General features: G+C 37.7%; 1 protein-coding gene across 12 annotated transcripts in view; it reads left to right on the top strand.

Annotated features, from left to right (window-relative positions):
- The window catches only part of Bicc1 (BicC family RNA binding protein 1), a 320,644-nt gene that overhangs the window by 291,438 nt on the left and 12,204 nt on the right, over window positions 1-17,002 (top strand). For 11 of the 12 annotated variants that reach the window (XM_087184822.1, XM_087184824.1, XM_087184830.1 and 8 more), the window contains 9 exons: window positions 548-709; window positions 1,144-1,340; window positions 1,466-1,595; window positions 2,141-2,297; window positions 4,119-4,284; window positions 6,946-6,985; window positions 7,362-7,516; window positions 13,375-13,531; window positions 16,579-16,739. In XM_087184822.1, the coding sequence (XP_087040948.1) occupies window positions 548-709; window positions 1,144-1,340; window positions 1,466-1,595; window positions 2,141-2,297; window positions 4,119-4,284; window positions 6,946-6,985; window positions 7,362-7,516; window positions 13,375-13,531; window positions 16,579-16,739 (1,325 nt within the window). The remainder of the gene's footprint in view (window positions 1-547; window positions 710-1,143; window positions 1,341-1,465; window positions 1,596-2,140; window positions 2,298-4,118; window positions 4,285-6,945; window positions 6,986-7,361; window positions 7,517-13,374; window positions 13,532-16,578; window positions 16,740-17,002) is intronic. The other variant, XM_087184823.1, reaches the window with a different exon arrangement.

Here is a 17,002-nt window from a genome sequence, read left to right as displayed (position 1 = left end):
TTTTTCTGAGGGAAGTTTCATTATTGGGATGGAGCCAAAATAATTCACATATAGCTTCTGACATATAAAAACGATTTCTGGTAGTTTGGCCTATCCACAAAGGTACCATATGAAATCCACTCTATAGCAGGGAATTGTTCCCTATTCACCGCCAAATGGGAGCAGTTTGAAAAGCATTTGTTTGGAAGCACATGACAAGTTAGGCAGGAAAATAAAAATGAGTGTTGACTTGAGCAGAATTTGGCCATTTGGCTGGTTGATGGGAATGCAGAGTACCTGGTGGTGCTCAGTGACCCTGACTGCTGTCCTGGGTTGGGCACATCTGTCTTTCCTTTTCAGATAGCATCTGTTTGTGGGTAAGCCACTTCCTGTGTTGGAGTTGTATAAAGCAATGTTTCATTTGAATTTTTGAAAGAAAACTTGTCATCCATATTTTATGATTAGAAAATACCAGATTAGATTGATATGCATTCCAAGTGGCATGATTGGTGCTACTTTTTTTTAAATCTTGAGTTGTGTGTACTGACTTTACATTCCTTTACTGCAGGTCTCCTGGGGCCCACCACCTTATCGCTGAACACGTCAACAACCCCAAACTCACTCTTGAACGCTCTGAATAGCTCAGTCAGTCCTTTGCAAAGTCCAAGTTCTGGCACCCCTAGCCCCACTTTATGGGCACCACCACTAGCTAATACTTCAAGTGCCACAGGTCAGTATCATTTAAGTAGAATCAAAGGTATGTATTCTTAGATGTTGCTGTTTTTTTAAATAAAATTTACAAATGATTCGATTTCCTTAGGGAAAAATTTTGGTTGAAAGCATACTCCCACCTAACAGAAATTCCCCGGGAGGCACATGAAGGTTATAGACCTGGTAATCAAACGTACGCTCTGCTTAGACCTTCTTGCTTGGTAGTCATGTGCTCAGGCTAAATGTAGCTCATTTCTTCATCTGTACACCGAGGGGCTTTCATTAAATATTCTTTATGTTGTTATAGTAATGTTAAACCTGTTACACAGAGATACCAAAACTAAATTTTCTTCTGAATTTGCAGCCCCAAAACTGATGCTTTTATTGTCATTAATAATAAGATGTTACTGCTAAGATGTTCCTAATATCTGTCTTCATGAACTGTTTCCATAGGTTTTTCTGCTATTCCACACCTTATGATTCCATCTACTGCCCAAGCCACATTAACCAATATTTTGTTGTCTGGAGTGCCCACCTATGGGCACACAGCACCATCTCCCCCTCCTGGTTTGACTCCTGTTGATGTCCACATCAACAGTATACAGACAGAAGGCAAAAAAATCTCTGCTTCTTTAAATGGACACTCACAGGTAATGCCCCTCTGATCCGTGCTATTGTTGAAAGATAAGCCATTTGTAACATGTTTTAGTTTTTACCGGAAATTTTAAATCATAAAATTATGACCATAGCTGTATGTTATTTTCTATTATTTTAGACTCCAAATATAAAATATGGTGCAATATCCACTACATCACTTGGAGAAAAAATGCTAAGTGCAAATCATGGTGATCCATCCATCCAGACAACTGGGACAGAGCAGGCTTCTAAATCAAGCCCTGCAGAAGGTCAGGAACTATAAATTTCCTCCTGAATGTCAGTCTGATTTGTTACTTGGATAAGGGGGTTGTGGAGAGTCTGCCTGGGGATATTGAGTTGGTTTTGCTAACTAAATATGGCTCATCCTACCTCAACTATGTGGAAAGACAGTATCTTGAATGAAATTCCAAAAATGTGAAAAATTAAAAAGCAGTTTCCATAAAACAGTACTTTCCCATCACACTGGACATTCATATATATACACTTATTCTGTCTTGTATATATTCTTTCACCCCAATATAGATTTTTTTAATGATTTCTTTACCCCTGACATTCTTCATTATTAAAAAATAGAGGATCTTCTCTTCAAATTGAGTTTTGTTTTGGCCCGCATTTGTTGAGGTGTCCTCTTTGCAGCTAAAAGCTGTTATTCTTGGGTCAGTCTAATAATGTCTCTGTAGAGTTGGGTTCTATTTTTCTTTGTTGTTGTTGTTGTTGTCTTCCATTACAGATAATTGTCAACTGCAAGGTGTGTTGTTTATATCCCCCCCCCCCATTTTCTTCTCCCTTGCAGGTTGTAATGATGCTTTTGTTGAAGTAGGCATGCCTCGAAGTCCTTCCCATTCTGGAAATGCTGGTGACTTGAAACAGATGATGGGTCCTTCCAAAGTTTCCTGTGCCAAGAGGCAGACAGTAGAACTATTGCAAGGCACAAAAAACTCTCACTTACAGTATGTATTTTAATCCTAAAAGCTCTTGATTATTTAAAAGGAAATATATAGCAGGGAAAATTTGTTTTAAATTCAGTTAGTACTCTTTAGCTCAAGGCAAGTTAGAGCTCATCTGTGGGCTTTTCAAAAACACTTCTCTTCATGATTATCTTTTTTTTTTTTTTTAAAGGAATTATATCTGGTGATTTTTCACCCTTGCCTATACTTTTTATAATCTCCCCCCATTTAGTTTGTTGAGTTTATTGTATCTGTATCCTCTAAACCATTTGTATTGCTCTGAAATTAACATTCTCTCTTCTCTTTGGTTATTAGCAAGGGCAATTTTATTTTCTGATTTCTGCTGTTAGAAATTTTCCCACTGTGGACTCGGCTTCAGTTGACTTTGAATTTTTCTTAAACTGTGGCTCCCTTTTTTCCAAGGTAGCTAATTGCAAACATTTAATAAATGCTTGACAGTATCATGCTTTTATTTACCTCAAATTACATTGAGTATAAATGCATGCATTTTATTAGATATAACTCCTTTACCATAGCACAGTCACAGTTTTTTATTGTCCTTACTCTTTTTCCTTCTTCCATCTAATTCCTTTCTTTTGCTCCATGGTGAAAGGTTTTGCTTCTGTCCAACCCATCCATTTGATTTCCTCTACTCTGTTAGTACTCTCTATGTATCCTTACAGAATATCTTTATGCAAAGATTAGTATATATAGTATTTCCTCTTTTAAACTAAATACAGTTTGCTTTATAAATTTTGCTCTTGTTCAGTTTGCTTTATCTGTTTTTCTTCACATGGCGTTGATACCCAAAATTAACATTTCTGTAGTACAAATGAGAGACATGCCTCTGCTTTTTTTCTATCTGTTGAACCAATTGAAACTACACTCTTTTCTTTCATCCTTGAGCTTATTCTAGAGTTTCATCTGTCTCTCATCTGGATGGAGCTGCGGCCTGCAGAGTGGTGTCCTGCCATGAGGCTCTCTTCAGCTTCATCTCTCCTTTTTTTTCCCCTCTAGTAATTTTTTGAAACTTAAATCTGATCTGGTCAGGACCTGGATTGACTGATTCCTCTCCTTATGCTCTTCTCTCCAGCTGCTGTTCTCCTGGCCTTTGGCACCAGTGCACTTGTGATGGCCCTTAATTCCCTGTTCACATCTCCTCTGTGAAGCCTCTGCCAACTTTTGTCAAGCAAAGTTCATTGTTTGGACTTGTGTATTCCCATTGTCCTTTCTAAATTCTTTTAAATTCCTCTGGCACAGCAACTGAATAGTTGAATGAATACAGCTGTGAACAAATGAATAAATCAGCTCTTTGATACTATATATCCCCTATTATATTTGAGCCTAATGGCACAATTGGATTTGAACTTGAAGTGCATGTGTCCTGCATACATTATGGGTTATAATTCAGGTATGCTGCTCACTATGAGAAACACAAATCGTTGGTATCTCATTTATGTGTAAAAATTAGAAATCTTATCTAGACATCTATTATTTCTATACTGTATGTAAAATATTCTGTCTATTGTGTATAAGTGTATATCATGAAATGATTTCCAACACTGGTCCTGGATTCAGAGTGCCTGAGTTTAAATTCCAGCTGCACCACTTACATTAGACGTTGGCCTTGGACAGGGTGCTTTCCTCATCTGTCAGTGGGGAAGACAATAGTATCTTTGTCATAGTTCAGCTGTGAAGACTAAATGAGATAAGACATGTAAGTAGTTCATGTTGGTGAGCATGCAAAGTAAATGTGACACAGAAGAAATATTCAGTACATTTGTATATATAGTAGAATGTTAAATTCTGATCTCTGTTTCACAGCAGCACTGACAGGTTGCTCTCAGACCCTGAACTGAGTGCTGTAGAAAGCCCTTTGGCTGACAAGAAGGCTCCAGGGAGTGAACGTGCTGCAGAGAGGGCTGCAGCTGCCCAGCAAAACTCTGAAAGGGCCCGGCTTGGCTCACGACCATCATATGTCAACATGCAGGTAACTGAAATAAAACAGGAAAGCCATTCAACAGGAAAACTGGGATTAGGGTGTCAAGAATTCAGGGGGTGTTTAGCAGTAGTATAGAAATGAGCTTTTCCTTCAGGGCTCTGGTCAAAATGAAATTTATATCCATATAAAGTAGTCAAGAATTGCTTTTGCTACAGATGTTAAAAATGAAATGTAGGGTTTAATCCTAAGTGGGTTGAATTTTTAAAAATAAAATGCTAAAAGTGGTATAAAGTGATTTGTGTCACTTTGTGTTATGCAGATAACATTCATCTGTTTACTTGAAAAAATTTTAGATAAATATGACACTATATTCCTAAGTGTTACTCCCTCATGACATCATCTTGGATAAATAGATGTAATATTATTCTGTCTGTGAAAGAGAGAAGATAAATTTGTTGCCATTTTGAGTTCATTATGAAAATTAATGTAAAGTTTTCATTTTTTGGAAGTAGATGCTGAATATTATTGATGCTTGTGTTGGTTCACAGATTTTTATGATGATTTTAAACACCTTCCTCAACAGGGCCTATACATCTATTTTTGAAATCTTAAGTTAATTACTCTAAATTACTAATCATGAAATACAGAAATCTGATTTTCACATAGATCATAGTATGGAAGATAGGAATTTTGTGCTTTTAGAGATTCTTATAAATATTTTAATTTGCAGGACCAGAGTCCTGGATAGACTTACCTAATTGATAGTAAGGGATTTATCTTCCTCATCCCCCTACTACCAAAAATGAGGAAAATTTTTTCACAAAATCTTAAAAACAAAAAACTCTGTCATAGATATGTCAAAGAAATTAATTTGTGGAGCTAAGTTGTACTGTTGTTATTCCAGTGTGAACTGTAATTCAATCTTTCTTGTCTTTTTTTTAATCATTTTTATCTGAATGTTTTCATGAGTTTTCAAGTGATTTGTTAAATTAAAATCATGGCCTTTATAATGTAATAGTATTTAAAAGGCATTTACATCATTTAGTCTGGTGGGTTTATTTTCAGTTGATATAAATTAAAATTTTCTGATTTAAGAACTGTCAGATCCCCATAGATTCCATGTGGATTTTGTTCTCTTGTGGTTCTTCTTTTCTATCAGATATTTGTTTTCAGTGAACCAATTTTATACGTCTTTCTTTCAGGATGAGAATGTTCTTGATGATATTGTTTGAACTTAAGTAACATAGATATGCTAATGCCCTTAGAGAATAGCTGACTCCTAAAATCACTGAAAAATCAATGATAATAGTCACAGAGCATTCACTGAAGACAGATTGATTTCCTTGACTTTTGTGACAGAAAATGGGATCTGTCTCTTAGTTGCTGTATCTCTTAACTCTTATCACACTTACCTCACTTCCTAGTCTATTTTAGTTATTTTTCTTCTGTAGTCCTCCTTAAACTGTAAGTCATTGAGAATATAGATTGTTTTTGATTCACTATCTTATTCTTTCACAGAGCTCAGCAGTTTTCTAACCAATAGGCACTCAATACATACTTATTGAACAGGTGAATTTAGATTTTTTCACTACATTTGGCCCTTGAGCATTGATAATTAAAAGTTGACTTTTAAGTTTCAATGACATTTTAGACCTAGGATTTAAAAAAACATGAACACTGCTATCTAAAAATCTAAATCTCCGGATTTACTGTCATATTTTTCAGTATGACACCTCTGTGGGAGTTCATCTGGGACAACCTCTGTTTGCTTTTATCATCTTAGCCTAATTATTAGTCACAGCACATTTTACTCTCAGAAGTGTCCAATTACAGACCATAAATTACATGGACACTGTGTATTCCATGGTATAGACCTCTTTGTAGAAGAGTCAGAGAGCTCTTGCCAATTGATTTTTAACCTTCCTGGTAGCTCTTTGAGGTGCCCTTAAATCAGTTAGTTAGTTCCTTAATTGGGGAGTTCAGAGCAGTAGGTTGGCATTTGAGCTGTAGCTGTGTCGGCATCACTTTGGAAAGACCTATTTGGCCCCTGCACAGCGCTGACTGCATCATAATTATTCACTCAGTGTTAATGGAGTGAATATATGATGCCACCCTTGTTCTGTACAACAAAAGGTAGTGCAGTTTAGTTTTATTATATTTGTTAATGTTATTATAGATTAAGCTAGACATTTTCTGGTTATCTCACTTGAAAAGCAAAGACTATGCCAATTATTGTAATAACTTAAGTTGTCTTGAGATTGTACCACTTCAGGTCATGCTTACCTACCTGAAGAAGGAATTTTGAGATAGAAAGGAGGAGAGTAGATACCTGACAGTATTTTGGTAATGTGTATAGCATAAGTGCTATAGGTTATTCACTATAATGTAGCATATAGTAATCCAGGTATGCTAGCTATTCTTAGTACTGTAAATATGAATTTTTTCTTCTTTTTGAAGGGAAAATTCTAACTCTTGTGACTTTCATGATGTCTACTCAGAAGTAGTAATTATTCTAATTATTAGTTTTGAAGGCATGTTTAAATTTATCAGACTTGCATGGGATTTCTGTCACATCATGGTGCAAAGCTTAGCATATGTCTCAGGCAGATTCATGGGCCATAATCAAAACCTTTGTTCCCTATCCATCAAGTATTGGCAGGAGATTTGAAGAGACTGGCAATAAGGACATTTTCTCTGTTTCATTTTCAGGCATTTGACTATGAACAAAAGAAGCTATTAGCAACCAAAGGTATATGACACGCTGATGGCATAAAGTTCAATTGTCTTTCAGTACACTCAGAAATGTTTTTTTAGTATTCACAGTGAATTGAGAAATTGGATGCTCAAGAAAAGAACAAAAATGTTTGACTTCAAATTGCATAAATTCTGTTGAGGTTGAATTTAGTTTGTTGACTAGATTATCATCAATTAAGAAATTATGTAGCATTTTTTTCATTTCCATTTCTTTGTGTACAATGTTTCATGAAGATATTTTAGCTGTTTTGTGTTAAATAGCATTCAGATATAATTTTCTCACATATATCAAAGAAACCATCCACATCATCAATATTTTAAGAAATATGTTAAACATACCAAGAATTTGTTTTATATTCTCTTTTCCAAAGCTATGTTAAAGAAACCAGTGGTGACGGAGGTCAGAACACCTACAAATACCTGGAGTGGCCTGGGGTTTTCTAAGTCCATGCCAGCTGAAACTATCAAGGAGCTGCGAAGGGCCAATCATGTATCCTATAAACCCACCATGACAACTACTTACGAGGTTTGTGGAGCTACACTTTACCCAGTCTTCCTTTCTGTTCTCTTGGTGAAAGAGAACAGTCATCTCCCTCAGCCTTCTTTGTAGCCAGAAGGAATGATTAATGGTGACTTGTTTCTATTTCTGTCCTTGTTAACATTCTGTAATAAAATGGATGGAATCCTATATACTATACTTTTTAATCTGTCTCTCTCCAAGATGTTGATCAGCTGTTAAGGAGATGTAAATTTGGATAAGTCTTTTTTGGTATCATAAAAGACAAAGTAGTACTAAGACTAAGCAAAGGACAGATGCGATATCCCATAAAAATATATAAAGAGTCCTTTTGTCCGAGAGTGTCACTCACAAGGCCACCATAGGGGGAAAAGGCAAATATTCAACAAAAACAGATTTTGAGATATGAGTTAAAAATTCAGTGTATTCAGATATGCCAAAAACACAGTAGGAAATATCTCAAACAAGAGCTCCAAAATTTTTATGTTTCCCAGATGTTGGCTGTACTGCACAGGGTGAGACTAGGAAGCTGGCATTTGTAGCCCATGGAGGAGGGGCCCAGAGTCCCACGCTCCTCAGTCAGGCTACTTGTGACTCACTGAGCAGGCCTTTTGCAGTCGAGTGTCAGCTCTGGGCTCTAAGCCTTCGGGAATGGAGGTGGGGCTAGAGGGTGAGCCTGCACATACACACACAGTGCTGAGAGATTGTGCAAACCCAAATGTGCATGAAAGTGATTAATCCAAGAATCACAGCATTCAACCAGAGCACTTTAGGCTGAAAAATAAATACTAGTTAAGGGTTTCATAATTGTTAGTCTAATAACTAGCACTTGTAGATTGATCTTCTTTTCTCCACCCATTTTCATTGTATTGGATTAGACTGTTGATGAAAGGCAAAAGCAAACATGCCAGCTGCCCCCCCCCCATCTTCTTAAATAAGTGAAAAAGAATATACTATAGAAATACTAAAAAGAAAATTTCAGTGTCAGAGCTGCAATACCCACCACCTGCCTGCTTATATTTAAAAATGGAACTGACCTTCTACAGCAAGAATATAGGAAACATTAGGAAAAATTTTGAGGCAGTAGGAGGTACACTCCTGCTGCCACTAGAAACCTGAGAACAGAAACATCTCCTTTGTTAACAAAAACCTGAAAATTATTGCTCTGATTCCTGGACTCTGATGCAGCACTCCCCTCACCCACCACCGGACACTACCATCCCTCTGTCTGGTGGACTTCACTCACCCTGGCTTTTGGCAGAGTGAGGTGTTAGGTTGTTGATTGTGTTTCTGTAGTTTGCAAGAATTAATTGATTTTAGAAATGTGCATCTAGTTCTGTTCTCTAAGACGAACAGTATAACAAGTTGAAAATGGCGATCATTCTGGTGATCAAGTGCAGGGGCTGTGGGGTCTCATAACTGCTGAGGAGATGTGTAGCTCTGGTGAGTGATCTCACTCCTCTGAGCCTGTTCTCTCATTTGGGTTGTACTGAGGAAGACATCAGAGAAAGTGTGCGGTATTCAGTGTGGTGCACAGTAAATTCTTAGTTACATCAAGCAGCTGTTCTGTTCCCACTGGAGAAATATGCCCTGAAGAAAATTGAGGGCCTGCTGAAAGATGAGATTGTGTATATGAATGCTCATTAAGTAACTCTGCATGCTTAAGATATGCTTTTTGTAGCCAAAGGAATACCTCAGAGTATATATGAACACATAGCAATAATTATTTTAAATCACATTCATTTAATGTTTATAAGGTATTGTTCAAGTATAAGTTGATTCAATCTCCCAGAAATCCCCAGTGAAGAAATACACGGGCCACAGCTGTGAACATACAATAAGCTTACAAGTATAATGACTTAGGTAATCACGGTCCAGTTGGGAAACAAGTCACATAACAAGCATGGATGGAAAGAACAAATTTTCTCCTAGGAAGGGGAGGGTCCAGAGGTCTCTGGTCACCCACCGGGGTGGTTGGTGTCTATGTAGACTTTATTAGGCTCAGTGTTTGTTCTTTGAGGAAGTATGTAGGTCTGGTCATCTTGTCTTTATCTTGAGGCCTGGTTTTCAGCAGATGTATCTTGGTGCAGTTGTGGTGTGTTTCACCTTCATCCTGAGCCTCTGGAGGACCTAGCCCTATCTGACTGCCTATGATATTTCTACTTAGCTCATCTATCTATATAGTGGGGGAACAGGTTTAAATGATGGTGAAGAAAAGATATGACCCAGCTTTCTTGCAGAATGGTGTTCTTGATTCTGTTTAGGATTTGGATTTTTCCTCATGCATTTCAAATTTATTGAAATAGAAAGGACCCCTTCCACAGCATGACCTGATTCTCTGCAGCAGTTGCTACCTGCATGTGTATGCCTTGCCCTTTATTCTTCCACAGCTCAGAAAGATGGAAAACAACAGTTAATCTGATTACTTCTATGAATTAGGAAGTGGGCAAAGACCTGGAGAACAGTGGAGAGAAATATTTTTGTTTTGTTTCGTTTTGGTACTGGGGATCAAACTCAGGTCCTTGTGCTTGGGCAGCAGGCAGCGAAACCACTGAGCTAAATCCCTGGCCCAGAGAGAAATATTTTTATTAAAAGACAGACAACACCTATGTTTATAGCACTAGATGTTTACATTGTAGAGTAGCTGGAAACACCTTCATGCTCCTTTTCCTTACTCTTTTTGCAAAAACAACAACAAAAATAAGCAAGTAGAACACTGCTCTGTAAGTAGCAGCGTATTTGGCCAGCAGATCCTGATGGGTGAACACTGCTTGTGCATTGTGCCAGGGACCAAGAGTTTCCTGCCCTGGGAAGTTTTCTTGAGGCAAGAATTTGATACTTTTGGCCTCTATTGAATATTATTGAGAAGCAAGACTTGAGCAATTTTTTCCAGTTTTTGAACAACTATGAGAAATTAGTCTGTTCTAAAGAGCTCCTTTAGATAAGAAGCAAGCACTTTCAAGCTTTTTTGTTTTCTGCAAGACACAAAAGTATGACCCTGTCCACTTGATGTTATATTGGAACACCAAAAGTCAAGTAAAAGCTGCTTTGGCCTCAACCTTCTCTGTCCTGTTATCACTGGACAAAAAGGCTTGGGATTATTTTTTTTTTACCACTCATCTCTACAAAGCATAAGTAATGCTCACATATTCTTTAAAGCAAAGATGGCATAGGGAGTCAAAAACGGTTTTGATTTACCCAGAACTAAGTAATGAAAGTTGGTGATTATTTTAAATTTTATAAATCATCTTCTTTCTATGGATATTTTAGATTAGTTGGTTGATACCACAAAGTTATTTTTTGCTTAATTTTTCCAGAAAATACCTGTTTAGCAGGTCTGATATAGCTGTATAAATTAAATCAGTATAGATTTTAGAGTAGTGGGTGTGTATACTAATATACCATGTGCTGTATTCTGTATGTACATAGCATATAGCAGCTCATTAATGCTTCAGTAATTACCATGATGAGCATGTTTCTTATTTTTCTTATTGCATTTGGTTTATCTTTATTGAAGTACAGTATTAAAGATACTTTCACTGGGAAAAAAATCTAGTTTTTGGTCTAAGGAGCCTTAATTTTTCTGTATCTCTTTCCAGAAGTCAGCAAAGGTATCTGATAGATGTAGGGAAGGGAATTTTTGAGATTCATTCAGCATTTGCAAAAATATTAATCAGCTTCTGTATTTCAGACACAATTCTGTGCTCTAGAGACACAGGGCTGAAAACTGCTGTGATACTGTAGATAGGTTAGAGAAGCTTTAGAGATGAGGTTGGAGAGAGGTATTTCATTTCTGAAATACCTCAGCCCATGGTAAATGTACAGTAGAAATTGTGGAGCAATTATGGAGCTCAGTATGAAGCACCTCTGCCCATGGCAAAGTACAGTGGAAACAAACTACCAGATTTTACACAGAGGAATGATTTGTTTTAATTTTCATTTTAAAAATCTCAATCTTGTCTTGTATACAATGGGTTATGGGAGAGGGACAGCAGGAGTATCATCAGGATGGTCATTAAGGTATCAGTTGGTGGCAGCTGTGGAGATGGAGAGAGCTGGGCAGATTTGAGGTACATTGGAGATATTGATAGACTCCACTAATGGGTTTGGTGTGTTGAGGGATAGAGGAATCATGAATGAACCTTCAAATTTGAGCTGGAGTAGATGGATAAGTAGAAGAGTACTTCCTGGGATATACATATTCTAGAGAAAGAAGGTTCGAGTAGCTGGTGAAGATGGGTAATCAGTGAATTTATTTAAAGCATGCAAAATTTAAAACACTCATCAGACTACCTGATGGAGGTGTCATATTGGCAGCTCTGTTTTTAAACTTCAACAGAGAAGACAAATCTGGAGATAAAATTTTGGAAGTCATTCTCATCAAGCTTTGAAAAAGGCTTGAGATTATATAATGAAAAAGTATAGAAAGAGAAGAAAAGGGTCCTTAAAAACCAAGATCCAGAATTGTCTAACATTTAGAATGGAAAAGAGGAAGAGGAGCCTACGAAGAATACAGTGAGGTAGATGGACAACCTGGGCACTGGGGTGTCAGGAGGCCATAGAAAGAAGTGTGTCAAGGATGCTGGACTCAGTAGTGGTTATACTGTGGCAAGAGGGAATTCAGTTTAAAGAAGTAAACAGCAAGAGATTCTCTTGGAATCACTCAGGGAATATAAATCTTTGAAAATCACTGAATCTTGATGTTGATACTGTAATACAAAGTAGGGTACTTATAATACAGTGATTAAATAATTAAGAAGTAAATGAAAATACACGGCTAACTCTGGAGTGTTTTTTAACTTTTTTACCGGAGACCCCTACAGTTAGATTCCAGTATCCTGCCCAGTATACAATGCAGGCCTGAGAAAAAAATACACTAAGAGACAGAACTAAGAGAGAAAGGGGGGTGCCAGGATGACCAATGCCAGTGCAACCGACAAAGGTGCTGGCTGGTTCCAGGCACTGACTTTTATTGGCAATCAGTTGGGGTAAAGGCGAGCTACATGCAATGTCTATGGAAATTAATGTAAACAAGGCTCATAAAGAAGAAGACAAAGAATTCTTGAATTAGGAACAGAATAGACAAAATTTATGGTTGTATTTAGAACATTGTCTTTCTAGTCAGAAGGTTTTAGTTGTGGGAAGAGAATTTGGGTATGAGTTACTCTGACCTCAGCATTAGGCTTCAGCTGGACTCACGTCTATAAACAAGCCAATGTGGGGGTAACTCTTCACAGACTGCCTTGGACATAATCAGTATTACGGTCCCCTGCAATTTTTATTGAAATTTTCATTTTGGAGAATTCAAAGGTAAATTACTCTTAGGTATTTGTCATTTGTTGGAGAGATTGTGTAATTGTGTGGAGGAGAGAAACACAGGAAATTCCAGAACCATTTCCAACTAGTGACTGTTAGGCTGGGAGTTTGATTCTTCTCAATGCATTGGATGTGTCTGCATTTCATTTTCATCCAGTTTCTCCTGTGTGAAATAAGACAAAGAATCTTTGCTATACAAGGTGGAAGTTTTGCTTTGTGGTTCCTGAAAAGAGAGTGGCTTTTCAGCTACCACTTTACTAAATTTTATAGGAAAGATTCTTTATATGGGGGCCTCTCAGAAGCTTGTTGGGTACCGTCATATCAGCTCCCCGTAGTGATGGGGAAAAGACTTCACTGTGTACCAGTATGTTATCATGTCGTGTTGGTTGTTGGGGGACAAAGCCATAGAAAGGTACCATAGTCTCTTCCTGAGAGTCAGCGTGCAGTGGTAAGCAACTGAAGTGGATAGCAGTAGTGTAATTTGGATTCATTTCTCCTCCCAGCATGAGAACCCCACTTTATTAAACATTTCCTTATTTCACCATTTACAGGGCTCTTCAGTGTCCCTCTCACGGTCCAACAGTCGTGAGCATTTGGGAAATGGGAGTGAATCTGACAACTGGAGAGACCGAAATGGAATAGGACCTGCAAGTGCCAGTGAATTTGCAGCTTCTATTGGCAGTCCCAAGCGTAAACAAAACAAATCAAGTGAGCTTTGACTTTTATGCATACTTTAGGCATAGTCAGATCAGAATGTATTTTTTGGTTTGAGGTAATGTTGAAGTATAAGCCTGGTTCTGAGACTTCAAGTACTTGGTATATCTATGTGCCACCTCCTCTGTAAAGACAACCTTTGTCTCCAGTGAAGCAGGCCGCTTAGTTCTCTCTTCTCACTGAATTTGGTACATTCTTCCACCCTAGCATTTGTCATCCTGAAGTATGATATTTTGTTTGTATATTCTCTCGCTACAGAATTTGTGCTCCACAAGTCAGGAATAATATTTATTTAATAAACATTTATTCAGTGCTGTTGTGCCAGGCATTCTGTTAAGATTGTGTCTTTTTTTTTTTCCAAAAGCCTAGCAGAGTCTGACACCTAGCACATAGGTTGGAATGAGTAATACACCCCAAATACACAGATGACAAAGAAAAGACAGGAACATAGCAATTGAGAAACATATTATCAAGTTAGTATCTTGAACTGCTAAAGAAAGACTGACCAGTATGTAGTTGCTAATAATGAAGAGCAAGATTTGATTTTTTTAGACAAGATGTAGCTTCATTAGCATAAACAAAACATCACATTAAAACATAAGTGTTCTGTCTGAACAAATATGCCCGATACTCAGAATGAGTCATGCTTTGTCTATATCAGATCCATGCTTCTTGGCTGTATAAATAGGTAAACAGACAAGAATTTGCTCCCGATGCTTTTTTTTTTTTTTTTTTAGAGTTTTTGACAAATTTGGGATTCTGAAGCATGTAGCTTGGTGTAGTTGAAGGATACTTGAAGAAAGGTAAGGTAGGCCACAGTGGATACTTGGTAACAACCAGTTGTTACCATCAGTCATGTCAGCCACTTTGTCAGGAATCTCAGGTTTGTAAAGACCAATCATGATACTGGCCATGTCTAAGTAAGAAAGCCCAGGGATTCCCAAATTATAGTCAGTAGTAGCCTGGAAACTTCTCATTAGTTACTGACTGGATTTTCCACCCATGATGGTATGACTGATCTGAGAGGCAGAGGTTGGTGCAAGCCAAAGATCTATGGGTGTAAATGATGTTCAGTCTATAGCCCAATATAAGTTAGTTTTGTACTTCTCTTTTTTATCTTTAACTCTTTGTCTTAATTTGACATTGGATAATTAGAATTGATTATATTATGTAGTTGAGTTGGTTTGGTTTGGGGTTATGATAGGGACCTCATTAATGAAAAGGAATGATTAAAGAAGCCCAGTTATGTATCTTTTGTCAGGTGTTTTAAGATGATAGGGAGGTTTAAAAGAAGATATAGAAAATATCCATAGTTAAACCAGAAATGTAAGGAAAGTCACGGACCATTGTAAACATTTATCACTAAGAATATATTTTCAAACATCTGTTTTTTAAATTTTTACTAGTACATCTTTCTTAGCCCAACATATGCAAAATATTTCTTTTAATTAATGAGATATTTTTAATTGTTTTTTTTAATACTCTTTATACCAATGGAACAGTTTAATTCCCATTAGACCTATTTTGGGTGCTCAGTAGCCACATGTGGCCTCTCTCTACAGTTTTAGATGATTTTTCTTAATACTCTTGTCTTTATACCCAAGTCTCTTAGCTTCACTTTTCCTTGGGTGTTCTTGTTTTTGTGAGTTGCTCTGATTTCCTTCTCAGAAGTGCTCCTTTTATTCTTCAAAACAGCAAGCTTCTCATTTGGACAACTACATGGCCAGCATGCCAGTGACACCCATGTCCTGGAACCCAGTGGTCAGTCTGGTGTGCTCCCTGCACCCTGCTTTGTGTCACTGTTGACCCAGTGCCTTGCTCATCCTTCCACCTAAGCCTTTTGATGGCTTGGGGGACTCTGCTTCACCTTTAAATGGTGGTATGTCCCAGGCTTTGTTCTGGGTGCTTTCCCCTCCAAGTTCTCCCTACGTGAGATAAAACATCTGTTTTTAAGAAAAAAAAGAAACATTATGAAGAAATTCCTTCTACTGGAGATACATGAAAGACTTCTTAGTTGGGAGATGAAAACAACTGGTGATAGTAATTGATAGCACCCAAAACAGTGCAAAACAAAATACTTAGATTTGGCAGATGATTAAATCCCTAGAGTAGGATCTGATCAGTTTTGGTGTCTTCCTCATCCTTCCCCTCTCTTGGATCCCTCCTGAAGCTGTATCTTTGCTGCAAGAGGACAGATTGCCCACACAAGCAAGTGGTGGTCAGAGAAGTAGGTAGAGCTGCATAGGTCTGCTGGATCCTCCAAAGCACTATGCTTGTGTATTTGGTGAAATAATTGCGTGGTACTCCATCCCCTAACCTTGCTTGTCACTTGGCCTGAGAACAACAGACAGTGTGGTGAAGCCTTTGCCCACCATCAGTTGCAGAGCCAAGGCAAACCTCTTCATTGCCATGTTAGAATTTTCCCCAAGAGACAGATTCATTTTTGTCATAAATTAAATCCAGGAACTTCACATCATCTTGGGACTTCAAGTATTACTCCTTTTAGAAGCACTCTATTTGGTGAACTTGGTGCCCAAATTATATTTTGCTAGGAATGAGATTTGAAGGTTGCCACATTATACAGTTCCTGTGACTGAAGGAGAGCACATGTGTGGGTGCAGAGGACCATCCTGCCACCCAAAAGGAGCCTGGATTTGCAATGACTTTCCATACCTACATCATGTCTCAGGAATCCTCCTTCCAATTTCTTGTTTAGTTCACATCAAATCAATTCTAAAGAGTAAGAGCTTCTGAATTCTCAGGGAGAATATGATGAATGATTATTAACTACAGAGGCATTGCTGCTGAATTTTTGCCTCCCACATGTAACGTTTAAATGGCAAGAGCCTCCCTGAAAGCAATAACCAGCATTTCCTTAATGAAAAGCCAATTTTTCAGTAAAGGATTGCTATCTTTCTGCAGCAACTGCTCTGTTCAGCTGAACAATGAAACCTGAAATATTTGGGTAATTAAAAATTTTAATTAAACCATGTTCTCTCTGGGCATTTACACTTCAAGCCTGTCTCTCCTTTCCCTTTCAGTGGAACACTATCTCAGTAGCAGCAATTACATGGACTGCATTTCCTCGCTAACAGGAAGCAATGGCTGTAACTTGAACAGCTCTTTCAAAGGCTCTGATCTTCCTGAACTCTTCAGCAAACTTGGCCTGGGCAAATACACAGATGTCTTCCAGCAACAAGAGGTCAGTCATTATTTTCCCTGGTGTCTTTGTTTTGGCTATGCATATGATGACATCTGGAAGAAAATCACTTGTTGACCTATGACTGTGCTTTCACTGAGCATTTATTCAGGCCCCATAGCTTGTTTTTGCTGCTAAGAAAAATATCATCTCACTTCTTACTTATTTAGTGCAGTTAGTAAACATAGGATAGCAGAAATATAGAAAATTGTGTCTGCAGAAATGCACCATGGCTATCCTGCACTATTGTTAGCTGGTCTATTGAT

This window comes from Heterocephalus glaber, unplaced genomic scaffold (assembly GCF_053883595.1).
Source record: "Heterocephalus glaber isolate CG9 unplaced genomic scaffold, H.glaber_assembly_v1.0 deba00001497, whole genome shotgun sequence".
In the NCBI taxonomy this organism is placed as follows: Eukaryota; Metazoa; Chordata; class Mammalia; order Rodentia; family Bathyergidae; genus Heterocephalus; species Heterocephalus glaber.
Note: the sequence above shows the minus strand (reverse complement) of the source record. Positions and strands in the feature narration are given on the sequence as shown.